This window comes from Henckelia pumila, chromosome 1 (assembly GCF_033568475.1).
Source record: "Henckelia pumila isolate YLH828 chromosome 1, ASM3356847v2, whole genome shotgun sequence".
Classification (NCBI taxonomy): Eukaryota; Viridiplantae; Streptophyta; class Magnoliopsida; order Lamiales; family Gesneriaceae; genus Henckelia; species Henckelia pumila.
Window position 1 is genome coordinate 103,543,922 of NC_133120.1, and position 19,617 is coordinate 103,563,538.

Genomic DNA, 19,617 nt, shown 5'->3' on the forward strand with positions numbered 1-19,617 from the left:
ATTTCGTGGCTTACTGGTATCAGCCCCTCATATGTTTATCCTCTAAAGAGTGAGGAATCAAAACAGAACAGAAGAGAATTACAACAGGATTTCAGAATATATATATTCATGCCAGTAGTTCACAAGTATCAGTGCAGTAACAAAAATCAGATATTTCAGAAGTTTGGAAAATTATCATGCATTTAAACTTGCTGGAATAGAATCTCATTCATGCAATTTGCTTAAAAACCGAAATCCCACTTATTGTAGTTTGCTAGACTGAATTTCGGGCTGCTCTCAACTGCTCTTGGACTCTTCTGCTCAACTTAATTCTCTTGCTCGAATTTTTGGTGTTTTCTCAGAATTTTGTGTGTAAGATTTCAGACATCTAAATGTATATTTATAAGGAGTAATATGACAGATAAATTTCCCCATAAAAGCTTATAAAAACCTTGTGCGGCATATTTCAAACATCTTAAATGCCATTTATGAGAGAAAAACATGACGGTTGCGCTTTCCATGAATGTCATGATTTCAAGTGTTGCAAAACTGGAGTGCAACTTTGAAGGTTCAGTTTAGCTATTCAACAATTTCGTTGCTAGACTGATTTTGGTTCAGTTTACTAACTTCAGTATTGGTACTCAACTTAACCTTGAATTTTTCGGACCTTCACTGGCCCAACTTCCACGAACTTTGTCAAAGTATTTTTCAGGATTTGTTTCGGACTATAAAGTTGCATATATGTTTTATTTGGGATGAAAAATTAATTTTAAAAATTTTTTACAAAAAAAAAAAGGTAAAATAATCCGGATTCAAATGCATTTGTATGCGATTCCAATCACACTCCATTTATATTTTCAGTTAACAAAAATTATATAAAATGGTCCTTTTCGATTTCTTTTCACCCAAAAACGTTAGACACGTGAAAAAATAATAGTTTTAGACTTGTAAAAACTTCAAAATCTCGAAAAAGATTCATCTGAAAACAACCATCTTTAAAAGATTTACATCTAAACTTTTCATTCAAAATACACACCAAAATCCTCATATTCACACACCTTTTTCATCAAATCTAAAAAATCTTTAAACAAAAAATTCACTCGTTGAAAATTTGATTTCTCACATGAAAAATCTTCAAAACTTGAAAGGGTTCGATTAAAAACATCATACCTTCAAAAGCTTTAACCTAAAAATATACATACATCCAAAAACTCATATTCAAACATCTTTTCTCAAAAATCTTTAACATCTTTTCAAAAATATTTAACCAAAACATCAAGAATGATTCACGTTTCGCAGTTCTATAGCATACTCATAAAAACTCATAGAATCAATGCAATATGCATAATTTATACATCAACATATATTTTTTTCATATCAAAATACATTTATTCTTGATTGATGGTTTCAAAAGCATTTAAAACTTGCCTGATCGTCATGGGTTGGAGATAACCGAAACCTTAGTAGAGATCCTAGCCTTGCACGAATAAGATCGAGACATTTTTCTTCTTCCCTGGTGTAGGGTTTGAACGAGAGAAAAGGAGAGGGAGATGGAGAGGCGGCGGCTAGGAGGAACGAAGAAGGTTTTGAGAAAATAGTTGCACGCTCAAGTTATTTGTAACTAATGAGCATGGAAGTCGGTCCATTAGTGGCAAATACAGACTTTTAAAATATTTCTCTCATAAATATAAAAATTACGTTGCACCAACTTAAAACTTAAAATAAAAATAAAATAATTTGCTTAAACATCGTTCGTATGTCAGTCTCGTTTCCCTCGATCCAGAATTAATCTCAATCTGAAACGTCAAAACTAACTTGCAACTAATTAAACATTAGACAATTATATAACATTAAATTATTTAACACAATATTTTAACATATATTTTAACACCTAAAATTTCAACTTTGAAACATAAAATCTCTCGCAAAATAAATAACATTAAATAATTTAAACATAAATTTTAAATCGTGTATAAATAAAATGAAATCATTTAATTTAAAATAATCTTTAAATTACCATTAAATGAAATAAATTCATTTAATTAAATATAATCTTTAAATCATAAATGATTACAATAAAATCATTTAAAATTTATTTAAAACCCCTTTAATATTCGAGTGGATTTATGAGTTTTTCGGACGTTATAATATATATACACCATATACCGTTTGTGAAATCCAATAATCGACAAGATATACCTATTGATAATATTAATTAAGACATAATATGAATAATTAATGATAAAAAAAAAAATTAAAAGTACAAAAAAATATTTACAATCCAAATTGATATATTTATGTTTGAAAAAAATAGTGGTATATTTATATTGGAAAATAAAAAATTTTAGATATAAATATAAATAGGTATGCCCTTTACACTATATAAATAATTACATTCGATTTTATTTATATATATTTATATATTTTTCCTCAACTAACAGATTAGATAAAATGATAAATAACTTTTAAATTTATTTTTATATTTTTTTAAAAAAAATAAAAATAAATAAATAATTTAATAATTATTGAAAAAAAATAATATTTAATATAACATATAATAAATATTATATATATATATATAATTTTATACACACATGTGCAATTAGTATAGATGAAGATTTAGAGATGAGAACAATGGCATCCTTGTGCCAAATACTTGACAAATTTTAAAGTCATTCAGTTGCATATCAAAATGCGGAAGTCAAATTTCACAGAAGTCGCATCTGTTTCTGTTCTATAAACAACAGCTTTGATCGAAATAACATGAACGAAAGTATACCGACGAAGACTGAACAAAACCAACGGAAACCATGAACAAAACACGAACAGGCCATAAATAGAAGCCATAGTCTCATGAGAAGTGGGAGTTCGGAGATCGAAATGGTCCACTTTGTGTTCTTAAGGGAAACCTTTTTGAAAATCCTAATGCCTATTAGGATCATTTGATCTAACGACCAGATGTGCCAGTTCCATCATTAACATGTGTCGTTATTTGATGAGGGTCGCCTGCTTTACGTCTGTTTTCTGGTTTTAAGCTTCGGACATTACTTGATCTTTCTGTTGAAGGAAGAGCCCAGCCTCCACGGTTCTGAGACCGTTGATTGCTTCCAGATGCTGAAGTTTCAACAAAAAACGGTCAAGCTATAAGTAACAAACTTCTAGGTTATCTAAACATCATCACAAACAACAAATGACAGCAGTCCAACTACGAAGTTAATGTTCAAAGAGCACAAATTCATAGATATGTAGACGATACAAGACATTAGTAGATCATCACAGCATCCAAAGACTTCTGACCACCATATGAAGGCATGAGAAAATCAAACAAACCCAAAAGAGGGGTTGGAACACGTATGCTTAGTATTATAATTAATGTAATTTGCTATTTTATTACTGCATATAGCAATCTCTCTGCCATTGGGTCAACAAAAATAAGTGGAAGAAAACCCATGTTCGACAGTATAAAGAATATCGAAAGTGAAAGTCACTTAATCATGATAGCTAGATTGGACACTAAGTATTTGAAAAAAATAGTCATCAAAAACCATTAGTTCATGGCAAAATCTGAACCCGGGGTGTAATACAGAATTACAAGCCAATTAATCAGTAGTTCCCACAGCAAAGATAAGCATCAAAATGTAACAACTTTAATTCAACCAGTGCTCTATACCGACTAAAAAGTTGATATGGCGTACAGACTAAGAATGCTACTCATAAAAAAAAGTTAAAAAAAATCCCTTCTCGCGGTGAACTAAGCACAGAAGATATCATTTTGCACCTTGTATATTCTTCACAGCCTTTTTACTTCATTCAAAGAACACATTGAAAAATAAGCTAAAAATGTTTAATCACGAATGTCATAGGAGCTTACCCATAGCATCTTGTAAAGTGAGTTTTTCGCTCCACCCAGGGAGATGCTTTTTAGCATTTCCTAACCAGGCTTCTTCAAAACCAGAAAGTTCATCTGAGGAAAACAAAAGATCAATGGTAAAACAAGCCTTAATGGTAACACATCCAGCCAAAAAAATTAAGCTACCTTTGTTAAGATTGTGCAGAGTCTGCATTGTGTCCACGTGACCATCAGACTTCAATTTCCGAGTCATGGAATGACCCTAAGGCGTGATGCAAATTTCAATGGACATTTCAGAAACCAGAATCAATTGAATTCTAGAAGTGTAATAGACTTCCAAGGATGTAGAAATGGTACCTTTTCATGAATGCCTTTAGAGACCCTATGAGTTGCTTGACCAGTAGAGGAATTAGCTTCTTTAAATTCTTCAAAAGTCAACTGAATAAATAGAAGTCAGGTCAACCCCTCAACAAGAATAGGAATGAAATTGACACGGCTAGAAGCTGCACTTACTCCATCACTCCCAGCCCTCCTAGTACTAGAAGAGGTGTAATATGCACCATTAGCACCACCATAAGTAAAACTAGAGCTCTGAAAAGTGAAGCTTTGTGTTTGGGGTCGTGGCCTTCCTTGGTTCAACAGGTTTATATTGTTTTTATGAGCTGTATACTTGCTCTTTTTCTCTGCAAGCCCAAAAAAGGAAAAAGTAAATCAACAAATAAGTTAGATCAGCCTCGTGAACCATTACGATCAACCAAATTGATTGGAATTAAAGAAGAACTACACAAAATACCAGCAGCTTCATCATCTGGGTCATCCACAATAGGCTCCTTGCTTGATCTACCATGCTTCCTAGGATTAGCTTTTGTCTCCTTCTCGCTTTCATTTTCATCTGTCCCCTCATCAGAAGTCAGCTCCTCAATCACCGGTCCCTTGGATTTGTTGGACATGGAAGGCTGGTGATCTTGAAACCCAGAAGAATTTTCATCTGTAAATGGACCGCCACTAGAAGCATTCATGAATGGGCCTCCAATAGGTAAATTCATGAATGGACCTGCATTAGGTAAATTCATGAATGGACCTCCATTGTGTAAATTCATGAATGGACCTCCATTAGACCCAAAGAAGCTAGACCCAAATATACTTCCAGGGCGTGTGAAGAAGGGGTCCTCGAATGGATCCCTTCCCCCAAAGAAGCCAGGTAACATATTCCTCTGACCTCCAAAGCCACCTAAACCATTGAAACTACCAAAAGGATCACCAAAACCAAAGAATGGGTCTCTTCCTCCCTGCATTTTGAAATTTGTGCTTCCCTGAAGAAGTCATTCAAACAAAAAACACCAATGAGGCAAAATAACTGAAAATCACATGGGCTTGACACAAGGAACGTATTGCAGCACAAATTCACCAGAAAGATGCAGTAATTTTACAAAGTAAAAGACAAAACAAACTAAAAGTTCAATGCAAAAACAAAAAACATAAAAGGTTTCTACCACAGGAAAAATCGACAAATGTTCAATGAATTACAAAACGGTAAAGTCGTAAAGAACATAATCTACCGTTCAATCAAATAACAACTACATTCAGATACGATATTTATAAATATGGAAAGGGTTGTCGTAAATACATCAACAGCACACGACAATCACAAAGCAAAATGATAGCAGAATTTACAAACAACTGGAACTCTTTAACAATTTCACCCTATTCAACTCTTCAGTTTCCAGAATAATTGGCAAATTTCAACCTTGTTCAATCCTAGAAAACAGTCATCATTGAAACGAATGCAGGGAAGCGATAATTTTACAAAGTACAAGACAAAACAAACTAAAAGTCAAAGCAAAAACAAAAAACAAAAAAGGTTTCTACCACAGGAAAGAACAACAAATGTTCAATGAATTACAAACGGTAAAGTCGTAAAGAACATAATCTACCGTTCAATCAAACAACAACCACATTCAGATACAATATTTCTAAATATGGGAAGGGTTGTCGTAAATACATCAACAGCACACGACAGTCACAAAGCAAAATGATAGCAGAATATACAAACAACTGGAACTCTTTATTTCCCATGAAAACAATTTCACCCTATTCAACTCTTCAGTTTCCAGAATAATTGGCAAATTTCAATCTTGTTCAATCCTAGAAAACAGTCATCATTGAAACTAACGCAGGGAAGCCATAAAAAATAAATAAACAAAGAGAGATTCAGAGACTCCGTTCGAGGCATGGTCATCTGAAATTCAAGGACAGTAAAAGTGCAAGTTAAGCATCGCGATTCCCTTGATTCTTTAAAGAAGAGATGGATATGCAATCTCAATTCTCAAATGCAAAGCATTCGTTGAAACCCTAAATCAGATAACCCAATTCCAGCAGTACTTGAGCTATTTAAACTTCACACGCACAGTGAACTCTAGAATCATTGAAGTGAAACAAATACATAAATATACAAATCACTCACAGAGATGACTCCAGCTCCCCATAAAATCGGGAAAAAAATCTAAGAGAAAATGAAAAATAAGCCTTAAATCATTCAGATCGCAAGGAGAACACAAAATTTAAACACAATTCAATGATCGACGAATTATAAGGAAAAAGGCGAACCTAAAATCTGGTTAAATTCCGGTCGGAAGTTATTTGTTGTTTTTTTTTTAAGTCGGAATTTGTAGAGGATGCTTGATGATGAAACAGAATCGAGCCCGTGGAGGATCACTTTACGGAAGGTTCTAGACACCTGTCGGGTCTATTCTTGGGCTCATAGCAATGGCAGCCCGCGACCATCATTGGGCTTTTAGCCCAGCTACGCAGCCTAACTTTTTTTTTTTTTCTTTTTTTGTGGAACGTAGCAACTTAAGGCCCGTATCTCGCTCGGCATGTTTTAGAACGTTTTATTTTTTGTGGAATTTATGTATAATGTGTTTATATATCACTGTAAATTATATATCGTCCAAATCGGTTGTTATTACAGGGGCGGAGGCATGTTATAGGTACAATTTTTTTTTTAGTTTTATAATATATGTATATATATGTGTGTTGTAATTTTGTTAGTATTTCATCTAAAACAATTTATATAATTTTATTTATCCTCTCAAAATAGTAATATATTTTTATTTATTTGAATTAATTTTACAAAACTGAAAAACATAATCTATCGAATGTCAATCTCAATTTTTTCATGCAATATTTGGTTTTTAATTTTTTTTCTTCTCTTCCCTCCCCTTCTCTTCATCTTGTTTAAAGGCTACAAAATAAAAGGTATGTTCTTTTCTTTTATTTTTTTTAATCTCTTGAATTATAACTCGTTTTTAAATTTTTGTCAGATGTGTTTTTTTAAAAAAAAAAATCATTGTCATTAATGTTTTATTATGGGACTTTAAAATAACTTTCTTTGTTTCATTTATTTCTAACATGTACTCGAAAAAATTCTTAATATTTTGAAATATATTGATTTCTTTGTTTTTTTTAAAATATGTAATTATATTATAAATATAGTTAGAATTATGCTTTATAATATGATGAAAGGTGAAATTCTTAATGATTGTTTGTTAGTGTATATTGAGAATCAAATTTCTGAAAAGTTCAATATAGTTGACTTGTAGTCGTAGATGATTTTCGTGATTTGCAAAGAGAATTTTTAAATTCTAATAGATTCGAGAAATAATGATATATTTATAATTTTTTATGATGAATATTAATGTATTATTTGTTACAAATATAATATATTTAAAATTTTATTGTTATATATAATAAATATTTGATCTTTCTAAAGTTTGCTATTAGCCCCTGATATTTAGTTTTGGCTCCGCCCTTGGTTGTACATAGTGGAACTTTGAAGCGTTAAACATGATATTTTGATATATCTATCTGTTTATCTTATAAAAAGCAAAAACATGATGTAGGAAACACTAAAAAAAACATGCATCTTAAAGCATGAAGTCTTTCTTATTATTATTATTATTGTTATTTTTAATACAAATTTGAGATTAAATGGAGATGGAAGAGACAATAGACCGTTAATAATATTGATGCTGATGATGCAGCTAGGTCTGCCACATTTATTGACTCGAAGCTGGCAAAGTTCGAGGCACGAGGAAGCAAAACAAGCCCTCCCCCGTAGTGTTGCATTTATGGTGTTCACATGCAAAATAAGAAATTAAGTCTCAACAAAAAATACATTAATAAAAGTGGGAGATAAATTAAAATTCTCAAGGTATGTGTTTTTTTCTTCTCTTTTTTTTTTCTCCCTTTTGTAGTGAAATTTCAATTTTCGTTTTTTAATATAATTTTAGTCATTTTTATGATGGTACTTACAACCATTATTAGGTTAAGTGCATGCATGTGCTTTGATTAAATTTGTTAAACTCTCATACATGTGTCTAACACATTGACACTCTCATGATATGATCCACTTGGCTTCGCGAGTCGTACAACAAAGACATCAGAACGTAGTGTGTAAGATTAATCTCCGATAGAAAAAACAATGATAGCAAAAAAAAAAAAATCTTTGCATTGCCGTAAAAAAGTTACATCCCTGCTAACCGTAGAGTTCAACTTATCTTAAGAATTTTATCCTAATCATCAATTCAATGTCTCGTGATTTGTCACATCAACAGTATCCCATTAATTATGCTCATGTATAGAGATATTGACAATCGGATACATGATTTGAGTAATACTCATAATGTAGAATTTCATTAACCCTAAACTAACATATTTCATCACCTCAATGGTGTGGCATTTATGTGTAACCATGTGATTTTAAAAGTTACATGAATAAAACATCAATTAATTTTCATAACACACATTATCGAATTGCAGAACTCTTGGACAATTAAACGTAGCAAAATTCCTATATATTTTAATATAAATGTTATAAAATATAAATATAGATTTGTTTATGCAAAGGTATTTATAGGGATGACACGGGAAAAATCCGAAATGAGGCGGGTTTGGGAAGAACTTTCGGGTATGGGTTTGGGTTCGGCGATTTTTAAAAATTTCCGAAACATATTGGGCGGGTATGGGGATGTTATTTCCATCCTCGAACCCGCCCCGATAATAATAATAATAATAATAATAATAATAATAATAATAATAATAATAATAATAATAATATACAAATATTTTAATTATCAATTTTATTAAATCTAAAATATTATTTAAAAAATTAAAATTAAAAGTATTATTATTATTTCGTTTATATTTTTTATATATATTATATATAATAATCCGTTTATGATAACGAAATTTTTTATAACATAAATATAATATTTAAATCTCATTCATGTTACGTACACATATAAAGTATTTATATTAGTCTAAATATATATATATTATTTATTTTGATAAATTTAGAAACAATATATAATATTAAAAAAAATTGATGCATAGTATTTTTTTAAAAATAATAATTTTGATTTATAGAAATATTTTGTATTTAAAATATTTTTATTAATTTTAAAATTTAATATTATAATAAAAAATTTGACCCAAAATATTCTAGGTATTTTATTATAAAATTGAATAATAATTTTTATATTCTTATATAATAAAATTTATCAATTCATATATATATATTCGGATATGAGTATGAGGATTTGGTCCCGCAGGGATGGATACGGGGAATCCCTGATAAAAATTAATGAAAATCGGGGCAAGTATGGAGATCGGATTTGAATTCGCGAACGGGGATGATGAAGGCATTCTCGTCCCGACCCGCCCCATTGTCATCCCTAGGTATTTATCGCTATGGCCTAGGATCTAGGGCGGAGGGCCACATTAGCTTACAGCCAAAACGAGTAGCTAGAGTACGGTCACGATCTGGAATATTTAATGGAGGCAAGGCCCGTTGAGTTCATTACTCCCAGTACTAATTAGCTGATCAAGTATATTTACATGGATTTATTTAAATATATATATTAGTATTTTTTATAGCACACCTTTGAATTTATTTATGCAGCATAGTTGTTTATTTATCAGCATAGTTGTAGATCTTGCATTCATTCTCGAATTCAAGGCAAGAATGTTTATTGGAACTCGAATGAATTAACAATACATATGCAATGTTACATATTAATAGCAGTAGCAGATTTCAATCAATTCTGAGGAAGACTACGCCACCACTTTGACACTGACGCTCATTAATTATATGTACTAGCAAATGTGCACACGTAAGGGTGCTTCTATGATTCACTAGGTGAATTTCACCCGGTGGATCTGAGCCATTCATTGGCCCGGGCCCCACACATCGGGCCAATGAACGGGGAATGCTGCACCGGGTGAAATGAGCTCACACGTAAATGCACGTATAAAATAATAACTATAATTTATATGAATTTTGATGTTTAACAAATTAGGTTAATTAAGGAAAAAAAAAAAAGAGGAACTGGAATTGACCAAGAGAGTTATTAGAGATGTGGGGATAGTGGGTAAAAAACATGAAGAAAACAAAAAATTAAAAAGAAGGATATTTTGAGTATATTGAAAAATAGACCATAACACTAAGTTAATTATTCTAATATGCTTATATTTAATAAATAGTAAAAGATAGTGGTAGAATGAATGAAGAGTGATAAAATGTGAAGTTATATATATATATATATTCTTGCAAAATTAAGCTGGGGAATATGACGTGTGCTTGATTTGCGTATGAAAAAAGTTATGTTATGTCAGATGTATATTTATTATTTTTAAAAATAGACTTAGACATGACTCAACCCAAAAAAATTATTACTGTTGTTATAATACTACAATTTAAATTCTGGTAAATAATTTTCTTTTTGTTTTTTGTGACGTGGAAATCCGTAGCCTCTATCTTCGATGCGTATTGGATAAATCTCCGGACTAATGCAATAGTCTGCAAATTACGTTAGTCAGGTAAAACACACTAGGCAAACCCTGTGTGACATGTTAGTCCAAGAAGCTGTTGGTGGTGAGAATCAAACTTTTGATCTCTGGCCAAGAGTTCAGCTACTCCACTTACTTGGACATGCCTTAGGGACTGTAAGGATTATTATTTTTTTTTATGACATGGGAACCCGCAGTTGCTACCTTCGGTGCGCACTGGGTAAACCCTCGGACTAACGCAATAGCCTGCAAACTACGTTAATCAGGTAAACAACACTAGACAAGCCATGTGTGACAAATTGGTCCAAGAAGATGTTGGTTGGAAAAATCGAACTTCTGACCTCTGGCCAAGAGAGTCCACCTACCTCACCAACTTGGACATTTAATGGAGCCGGTAAGGATTATTAATTGAATGAGATGTTGGTGGTGGGAAATGAATTTGGTGCGTATTAATGGCTCAACTACCATATTTAATTCGTAAGTGACCTACCAACAATAAACAATACGGATTTAATTTTTGGTTGTGGTGAGAATGGGTGTCCAAACTCCAATTTGTGTTGCCTAAACAAAAGTGGGAGATCTAAGAGCCACTCCATATTATTTTGATTATAAATTAGATATTACTGGTGGTTTATTGTCCTTGTCATCTAAAACATAGTACGTTGTTTGGCTTGTTCGCGTGGTACGATTACGAATCAGAATAATTTATTGTTGATGGACCAAATTCTTTGATTATATATTTAAACTAAATATCATAGCGAAATCATTTGGAAAGACAAATATATTTCTTTTATTTTTTTTTCGTTTTAGTTTAAAAATAGAGTTATTCGGGAGATTAATGATGTGCTCCCTTTTAGATTTATACACGAAATTAGTGCAGAAATTGAGTAACTTTTGCTTGAAATCTAAATGTACTCCATCGACTTTGAAATTACATCATGACCCAAACGGTTCTTTGTTTGATCTCTGGAATTATGTTTTATCACTTATTCACTTTTAAGTACATACATGATCCATTGAATGAGCCTTATATATGTCATATCTACCTTTGGAGTAACGATGATGATAATTTCAGATAAATTTTCAAACACGCTGAGAATTTACATGATATCTATGCAATTTTGTGATGTAATCATGTAATAAATATAATTCATTTAAAATATTTGAGTTACCCTATAATAATTTGTTGATATCTTTTGACAAGATGTCGTTCTTTTCAAAAATTTCTACATCAAATAAATTATCTCGAACCGGTAATCAACGAACCAATTTTTTCAATAAATCGAGTCGAATGATCACAAAATATTTTTGTTATCAAAGAAAACATGTGAGATAGTTCGCGGGGAGGCAAAGTCACTTTGACGCTCAAGTCAATAGAAAAAACATGGAAAAAATATATAGAAAGTGCGTAAAAGCATATAAAAGAGCATCTAGGTGTATATGAAAGAGCGTGTAAAAGACATAAATAAGATGCGTATGAAAAGAGTTACCGTAATAAGGGTTAAAAACCTCTATTTATAGGAAAATATCTCAGTCCATGTTGAATTTTAAAGTATAATACAACTAGATCTATGCATATTCATACAATATTATAATATATATTTAAAATATAAATAAAGATATGATATGTCATCAAATTTTATTTTGCTTGTTATATGATAAAAATGATAAAAATGTTCGATCTTTGAAATCATAATTTAGTGCTTTTGGAAAATAGTGATCAATAACTGAATTTTGAAAATTTTAAGATCACAAAATGGAATATATATGTAACGCCCAGAAATTCGTCACGTAAATTCGCATGCATAACTAGGGGATTATATAATTTTATAGTAATGTGAAAATGTGTTAAATTATTTTTATGAGTGATTATTTAAATTAATTGATTTATTTGCATGTTTTAAATATTAATTCGGCATTTAAATCTGTATGATGTGATTTATGAATTTATTTGAGAAAGTTTATTTTATGATCGCGTAGGCGGGACCGTGGACGGACGAGATGTTGTTTTCACCCAAAATATTTTATGAGATTTTTTTAAGAGCCTTAAAATATTATTTTAAGGTATAATTTGAAGAAAATTATGGTATTTATATATATATTTATTTATGTGCTAGTTTTTACCCAAAATAAGTTATTTTAATTACTTTTATTAACCTTTAAAAATCTCCTATTTTATTATTTCGAGATTATTAAGTTTTTAGCAAATTATCATGTATTTATTTTAAGTTTAAATTATAGTATTTATCTATCCTAATTATTTATTAACTAATTAACCTAGTTTATCCTAAATATCTACCCAAAATCCCTCCCAAACCTACGATCGTATCCCCTAGCCGCCTCCATCACCCTCTTCTCCACCATCTTCATTGTTCCATCAGATATTTCTTAGCCCCATAGCCGAGCGTTAAAAGTTTTTGGGTTATTTAGAAGATTCGTTCGTCCCGGCGAGCCCGATACGCGTCGTTTACGTCGTTTCGTCTAAATAATTCTCAAGGCACGTTTTGAATCCATCTTTGAACACCGTTTAAATCATATACAATATTTTTTTTTAGCATGAATGTTCTGTTAATGCATGATACTTAAGTTTTGAACTAAGTTCTTTGAAGATCATGAAGTTACTCACGTTTTTCATGTGCATGGCCGGTTTCTTTTGTGATTTCTGCTTAAGGCTGGTTCGAGGGGCTGACCAAGGGCTAGGGGTCTGATCTTGGGTCCTTAGGGTCGGGTTTGGAAGGCTGGTTCAGGGCTGGAAGCAGCTGGAACCATGCAAGAATGGGCTTTGACAGCAGCTAGGCGAGCAGATTTTAGTACGAGATTTAGGGGCCTTGGCCGAGCAATGCATGGCTTGGCTCGAGCCAGGGCTGGGTCACATGTTGTGACTGGACCCTGGGAGGGTCCAGTCATCGGGGCTCCGGCCGGTGGTGGCCGGAGCTGGTCATAAAGTTCATGGTTTGTGGGCTGCGCAATCTGCGCAGCAAGGGAGAAAAGATGGGATCGGGTTGCTCGGTTAGGGGGGCTGGCTGGACCAGGGCCTGGTCTGGTCGGTCCGGCAGGACCCTGGGGAGGTCCTTCCAGCGGCTCTCCGGTCATGGGTGGCCGGAACTAGGCAATAGCAAGGAGAAAAGGGGCTGCTCACGTGAGATGTAATGGGTTAGGTAGTGTTTTTCTTTTCTTTAGGTTTTAAACGGGTCGGGCTTTTGTTTTTAGGTCCGGTCGGGTCTTAAATTTAATGGATCAAATAATTTTAGTCCGGGTCTAGATTTTTATTATTTGTGCTTGAGTATTTTATTTTAATTAAATAAGAGTTTAAGTAGTTAATTAATGGGTTGAGATTGACAAATTAATTAATTGAATTAATATAATGGGCTTTAATAATTTTTTAGGTGAGCCACTAATTTGTCATGGGTCGTGTGATCCATGAGAATTATTGGGCCAGGTTGTGTCGGGTTTGATAATTTTATCGGTCTAATTTATAAGTTAATGGTTAGTTAATAATTTTATTAATTTAATTTTAAGTTAATTAGTTAATGGACTTAAATTATATTTTAAGTGAGCCCATTATTTTCTCATGGGCTTGGGGGCCCATGAAGCTTAATGGGCCAGGTCAGGTTGGGCTTTTGGATTTTTGAGTCAGTCTAGAAATTTATGGGTTTAAGTTAAGTGGTCAGCAGCTCGAATAAGTCTTTGAAAAAATAAATGTTCGTAAATATATATTTAATTCATGCATGCATTTTTATTAGATATATAGTATGATTTTTAAGAAAATAAATTAAATATATATTTACGGACAAATTTTCATGAAAATAAAGAAATAATGAGAATTTTTATGTTCATGCATCATTAAGAATTTTTATGATAAGTTTAATTGCATGTTAAGAAAAATATATTTTTATGGAAGTTGAAGTGAAGGTGGAAAGTGATGTGGTTGGAGGCCGGGATACCTGGGCCCGGTGACCTTCCTAATGATGTTTATGTATGATGAGCTTATGGATCCAGCTGAGAGGGCTGATGAAGTGGCAGCACAGAGGTGGAAATCCCACCGCCATGTACGTTGGTTTATAGATTGATCAATCGCTCAGTATGATGCCACCGACATGGATACAACCTGTTGAGAACTAAGAATTCATGATAAGTTATTTTATGAGATTTATTAAGTATGATGATACATGTTTAGCATTATGATAAATCAGTATGATAATTTATTTATGTTTATATGCATATAATTTTAAGATCATGCACGTATAATTATTATTCACGTATTTTATATGATGTGTGCTTGTGTGTGGTTTTATTTTGTTATGTAAGGATAGAACGTGCTGAGCCTCTAGGCTCACTAGATTTAAATGGTGCAGGTGAGCAAAATGTCAATAAGGATAATGTGTTCCCGACTGGCGGCGAGGGCGTATGAGTTTCCAGGCGGCTAGAACCCGTGACCATTGCTCTAAGATGAATTTTATGTTGAGACTAGAACACTTATTTCCGCATATATTTTATTATTATAGATTTTTAGTATATGCATGGATTTTACGTTAAATATTTATTTTCTAAGTTTTCATGAATTTTTGTGAAAGAAATATTATTTAGGAATTTTATTATGAAAATTTTTATAAATGATTATTTAGTAATTAATGTTAGGTATTTAGTTGCATGCATGTACTTTTATTATTATTTATGTTTATCGTGTAGATGTATATTAAATTAAGAAAAGTTATTTTTAAGTATGATGTATATATATATATGTATTGCATATATATTTTTATATTCATTATTTTATAGTTAGAGAGTTTTTTTTTAAAAAAAAATCCAGTAGAAGTTCTAGGATGTTTCATTTGGTATCAAAGCCATGGTCCTTGAGGGTGACTAGTCTGCTTCTCGGAGCTCAGAAGCCGCACTGCCAGTCTGTAAGTTTTAAGTGTTTTAAATTATGATTTATGCATGGGACACATGAGTTATATTTTTAATGATTTATGAAAATGAGAATTTAAAGTTACGACAGTCTTAAAGTCAAAAATATTAGTTATGCATTGCGATTTACGTGGGAAAATATGTGGTGGTGCAGTATGCCTCCTAGACAGATGAACCGACGCGGGAATCCTCCAACTCCTCCTTAGCAAAATTCGCTCACAGCACTGGAGCAGGCCAGTGCTAATATGATGACAAGGATCACCGCACTGTTGGAGCAACATGCAGCACGACCCCGACTTACACACGATGAGGACGTTGCGGAACGGTTTCAGAAAAAAGGACCGAAGGAGTTTTCTGGTTCCACTAATCCACTCGTGGCTGAGGGGTGGATCCGTTTCTTGGAGACCATATTTGCTTATATGGGACTAACTGATGCCGATAAAGTAAAGTGCGCGGTGTACATGATGAAAGACGATGCAGCCATTTGGTGGGAGGGCGCAGTTCGAGGTGTGAACCCACAGACTTTGACATGGGAGGAGTTCAAGCGGATGTTCTTCGCCAAATATTTTACTGAGGATGTGCGCAGCCGAATGATTCGGGAGTTCATGAGTCTCCGGCAGGTGGACAAGACGGTGGTTGAGTATATTAAGCAGTTCGAGAGGGGGTGTCATTTTGTGCCCTTGATTGCTGATAGTGCCGAGGAGAAGATGAGACAGTTCGTCGATGGGCTTAGGGCGGACATCAAGCATGATGTACGAATGATGGACGTCACCACTTATGAGGCAGAGGTGAGTAGGGCACTACGATCCGAGGATGGTAGGAAGGAGATCTTGAGGGAGCAGCAGAGGAAAAGGCAGTTCCAACCATCGTACCACGAGTCGTATCCACAGCATGATGCAAAGAAGTAGTCCATTGGGCCGTTGAAGGGACCAAATCCACCGAGACAGCAGGGAGCTATCGTTCCTCGTGCAGAAGCACTACCTCTCTGCCAGAAATGCCAGAAGCCCCATCCAGGACCGTGCATGAAGGGATCAGGCATGTGCTACCATTGCAAGGAACCGGGACACATTATGCTGCACTGTCCCAAGAAGAATGCTGTCGGACGAGTCTATGTGATGCAGGCGGAGGAAGCAGTACCGGATACTTTGCGCATCATGGGTAATTTTATTTAACGCATTAAATTTGTCGCATTTGGATTGCTCGATTCGGAACTACACGAGGAAACTTGTTCTTGCCTAGAGTTTGTTTCAATTTCGAGGACGAAATTCCATTTAAGGGGGAGAGAATTGTAACGCCCAGAAATTCATCACGTAAATTCGCATGCATAACTAAGGGATTTTATAATTTTATAATAATGTGAAAATGTGTTAAATTATTTTTATGAGTGATTATTTAAATTAATTTATTTATTTGCATGTTTTAAATATTATTTTGGCATTTAAATCTGTATGATGTGATTTATGAATTTATTTGAGAAAGTTTATTTTATGATCACGTAGGCGGGACCGTGGACGGACGAGATGTTGTTTTCACCCAAAATATTTTATGAGATTTTTTTAAGAGCCTTAAAATATTATTTTAAGGTATAATTTGAAGAAAATTATGGTATTTATATATATATTTATTTATGTGCTAGTTTTTACCCAAAATAAGTTATTTTAATTACTTTTATTAACCTTTAAAAATATCCTATTTTATTATTTCGAGATTATTAAGTTTTTAGCAAATTATCATGTATTTATTTTAAGTTTAATCTATAGTATTTATCTATCCTAATTATTTATTAACTAATTAACCTAGTTTATCCTAAGTATCTACCCAAAATCCCTCCCAAACCTATGATCGTATCCCCTAGCCGCCTCCATCACCCTCTTCTCCACCATCTTCATTGTTCCATCAGATATTTCTTAGCCCCATAGCCGAGCGTTAAAAGTTTTTGGGTTATTTAGAAGATTCGTTCGTCCCGGCGAGCCCGATACGCGTCGTTTACGTCGTTTCGTCTAAATAATTCTCAAGGCACGTTTTGAATCCATATTTGAACACCGTTTAAATCATATACAATGTTTTTTTTAGCATGAATGTTCTGTTAATGCATGATACTTAAGTTTTGAACTAAGTTCTTTGAAGATCATGAAGTTACTCACGTTTTTCATGTGCATGGCCGGTTTCTTTTGTGATTTCTGCTTAAGGCTGGTTTGAGGAGCTGACCAAGGGCTAGGGGTCTGATCTTGGGTCCTTAGGGTCGGGTTTGGAAGGCTGGTTCAGGGCTGGAAGCAGCTGGAACCATGCAAGAATGGGCTTTGACAGCAGCTAGGCGAGCAGATTTTAGTACGGGATTTAGGAGCCTTGGCCAAGCAATGCATGGCTTGGCTCGGGCCAGGGCTGGGTCACGTGTTGTGACTGGACCCTTGGAGGGTCCATTCATTGGGGCTCCGGCCGGTGGTGGTCGGAGCTGGTCATAAAGTTCATGGATTGTGGGCTGTGCAGTCTGCGCAGCAAGGGAGAAAAGATGGGATCGGGTTGCTCGGTTAGGGGGGCTGGCTAGACCAGGGCCTGGTCTGGTCGGTCCGACAGGACCCTGGGGAGGTCCTTCCAGCGGCTCTCCGGCCATGGGTGGCCGAAACTAGGCAGTAGCAAGGAGGAAAGGGGCTGCTCACGTGAGATATAATGGGTTAGGTAGTGTTTTTCTTTTCTTTAGGTTTTAAACGGGTCGGGCTTTTGTTTTTAGGTCCGGGTCAGGTCTTAAATTTAATGGATCAAATAATTTTAGTTCGGGTCTATATTTTTATTATTTGGGCTTGAGTATTTTATTTTAATTAAATAAGAATTTAAGTAGTTAATTAATGGGTTGAGATTGACAAATTAATTAATTGAATTAATATAATGGGCTTTAATAATTTTTGAGGTGAGCCCACTAATTTTTCATGGGTCGTGTGATCAATGAAAATTATTGGGCTAGGTTGTGTCGGGTTTGGTAATTTTATCGGTCTAATTTATAAGTTAATGGTTAGTTAATAATTTTATTAATTTAATTTTAAGTTAATTAGTTAATGGACTTAAATTATATTTTAAGTGAGCCTATTATTTTCTCATGGGCCTGGGGGCCCATGAAGCTTAATGGGTCAGGTCAGGTTGGGCTTTTGGGTTTTTGAGTTAGTGTAGGAATTTATGGGTTTAAGTTAAGTGGTCAGCAGCTCGAACAAGTCTTTGAAAAAATAAATGTCCGTAAATATGCATGCATTTTTATTAGATATATAGTATGATTTTTAAGAAAATAAATTAAATATATATTTACGGACAAATTTTCATGAAAATAAAGAAATAATGAGAATTTTTATGTTCATTCATCATTAAGAATTTTTATGATAAGTTTAATTGCATGTTAAGAAAAATATATTTTTATGAAAGTTGAAGTGAAGGTGGAAAGTGATGTGGTTGGAGGCCGGGATACCTGGGTCCGGTGACCTTCCTAATGATGTTTATGTATGATGAGCTTATGGATCCAGCTGAGAGGGCTGGTGAAATGGCAGCACAGAGGTGGAAATCCCACCGCCACGTACGTTGGTTTATAGATTGATCAATCGCTCAGTATGATGCCACCGACATGGATACGACCTGTTGAGAACTAAGAATTCATGATAAGTTATTTTATGAGATTTATTAAGTATGATGATACATGTTTAGCATTATGATAAATCAGTATGATAATTTATTTATGTTTATATGCATATAATTTTAAGATCATGCACGTATAATTATTATTCACGTATTTTATATGATGTGTGCTTGTGTGTGGTTTTATTTTGTTATGTAAGGATAGAGGTGCAGGTGCGAAAATTGTCAATAAGGATAATGTGTTCCCGACTGGCGGTGAGAGCGTATGAGTTTTCAGGCGGCTAGAACCCGTGACCATTGCTCTAAGATGAATTTTATGTTGAGACTAGAACACTTATTTCTGCATATATTTTATTATTATAGATTTTTAGTATATGCATGGATTTTACGTTTAAGTATTTATTTTCTAAGTTTTA

The 19,617-nt window shown here is 33.6% G+C and overlaps 1 protein-coding gene across 2 annotated transcripts; it reads right to left on the reverse strand.

Annotated features, from left to right (window-relative positions):
* Nucleotides 1-2,605: 2,605 nt before the first annotated feature.
* On the reverse strand, nucleotides 2,606-6,545 carry LOC140874613 (uncharacterized). 2 transcript variants are annotated; one of them, XM_073277934.1, is made up of 8 exons: nucleotides 6,437-6,502; nucleotides 6,294-6,332; nucleotides 4,623-5,142; nucleotides 4,343-4,512; nucleotides 4,187-4,267; nucleotides 4,016-4,091; nucleotides 3,851-3,943; nucleotides 2,606-3,093 (listed from the first exon to the last, which is right to left on the reverse strand). In XM_073277934.1, the coding sequence occupies exons 3-8, from the start codon at nucleotides 5,122-5,124 to the stop codon at nucleotides 2,927-2,929; spliced, it is 1,089 nt and encodes a 362-aa protein (XP_073134035.1). In that variant the 5' UTR covers nucleotides 5,125-5,142; nucleotides 6,294-6,332; nucleotides 6,437-6,502; the 3' UTR covers nucleotides 2,606-2,926. The 2 variants fall into 2 exon arrangements, with proteins under 2 accessions (XP_073134035.1, XP_073134034.1); XM_073277933.1 differs by lacking the exon at nucleotides 6,294-6,332 and having other exon boundaries at nucleotides 6,437-6,545.
* Between the last annotated feature and the right edge of the window lie 13,072 nt (nucleotides 6,546-19,617).

What these genes read in the sequence shown, in the direction of transcription:
- LOC140874613 (XM_073277933.1), bottom strand. Translation starts at nt 5,124, where the DNA reads ATGCAGGGAGGAAGAGACCCATTCTTTGGTTTTGGTGATCCTTTTGGT. An exon ending in CCCAGATGATGAAGCTGCTG is followed by an intron (nt 4,513 to 4,622) that starts GTATTTTGTGTA and finishes TTGGGCTTGCAG; the next exon opens with AGAAAAAGAGCAAGTATACA. An exon ending in TCTGCACAATCTTAACAAAG is followed by an intron (nt 3,944 to 4,015) that starts GTAGCTTAATTT and finishes TGTTTTCCTCAG; the next exon opens with ATGAACTTTCTGGTTTTGAA.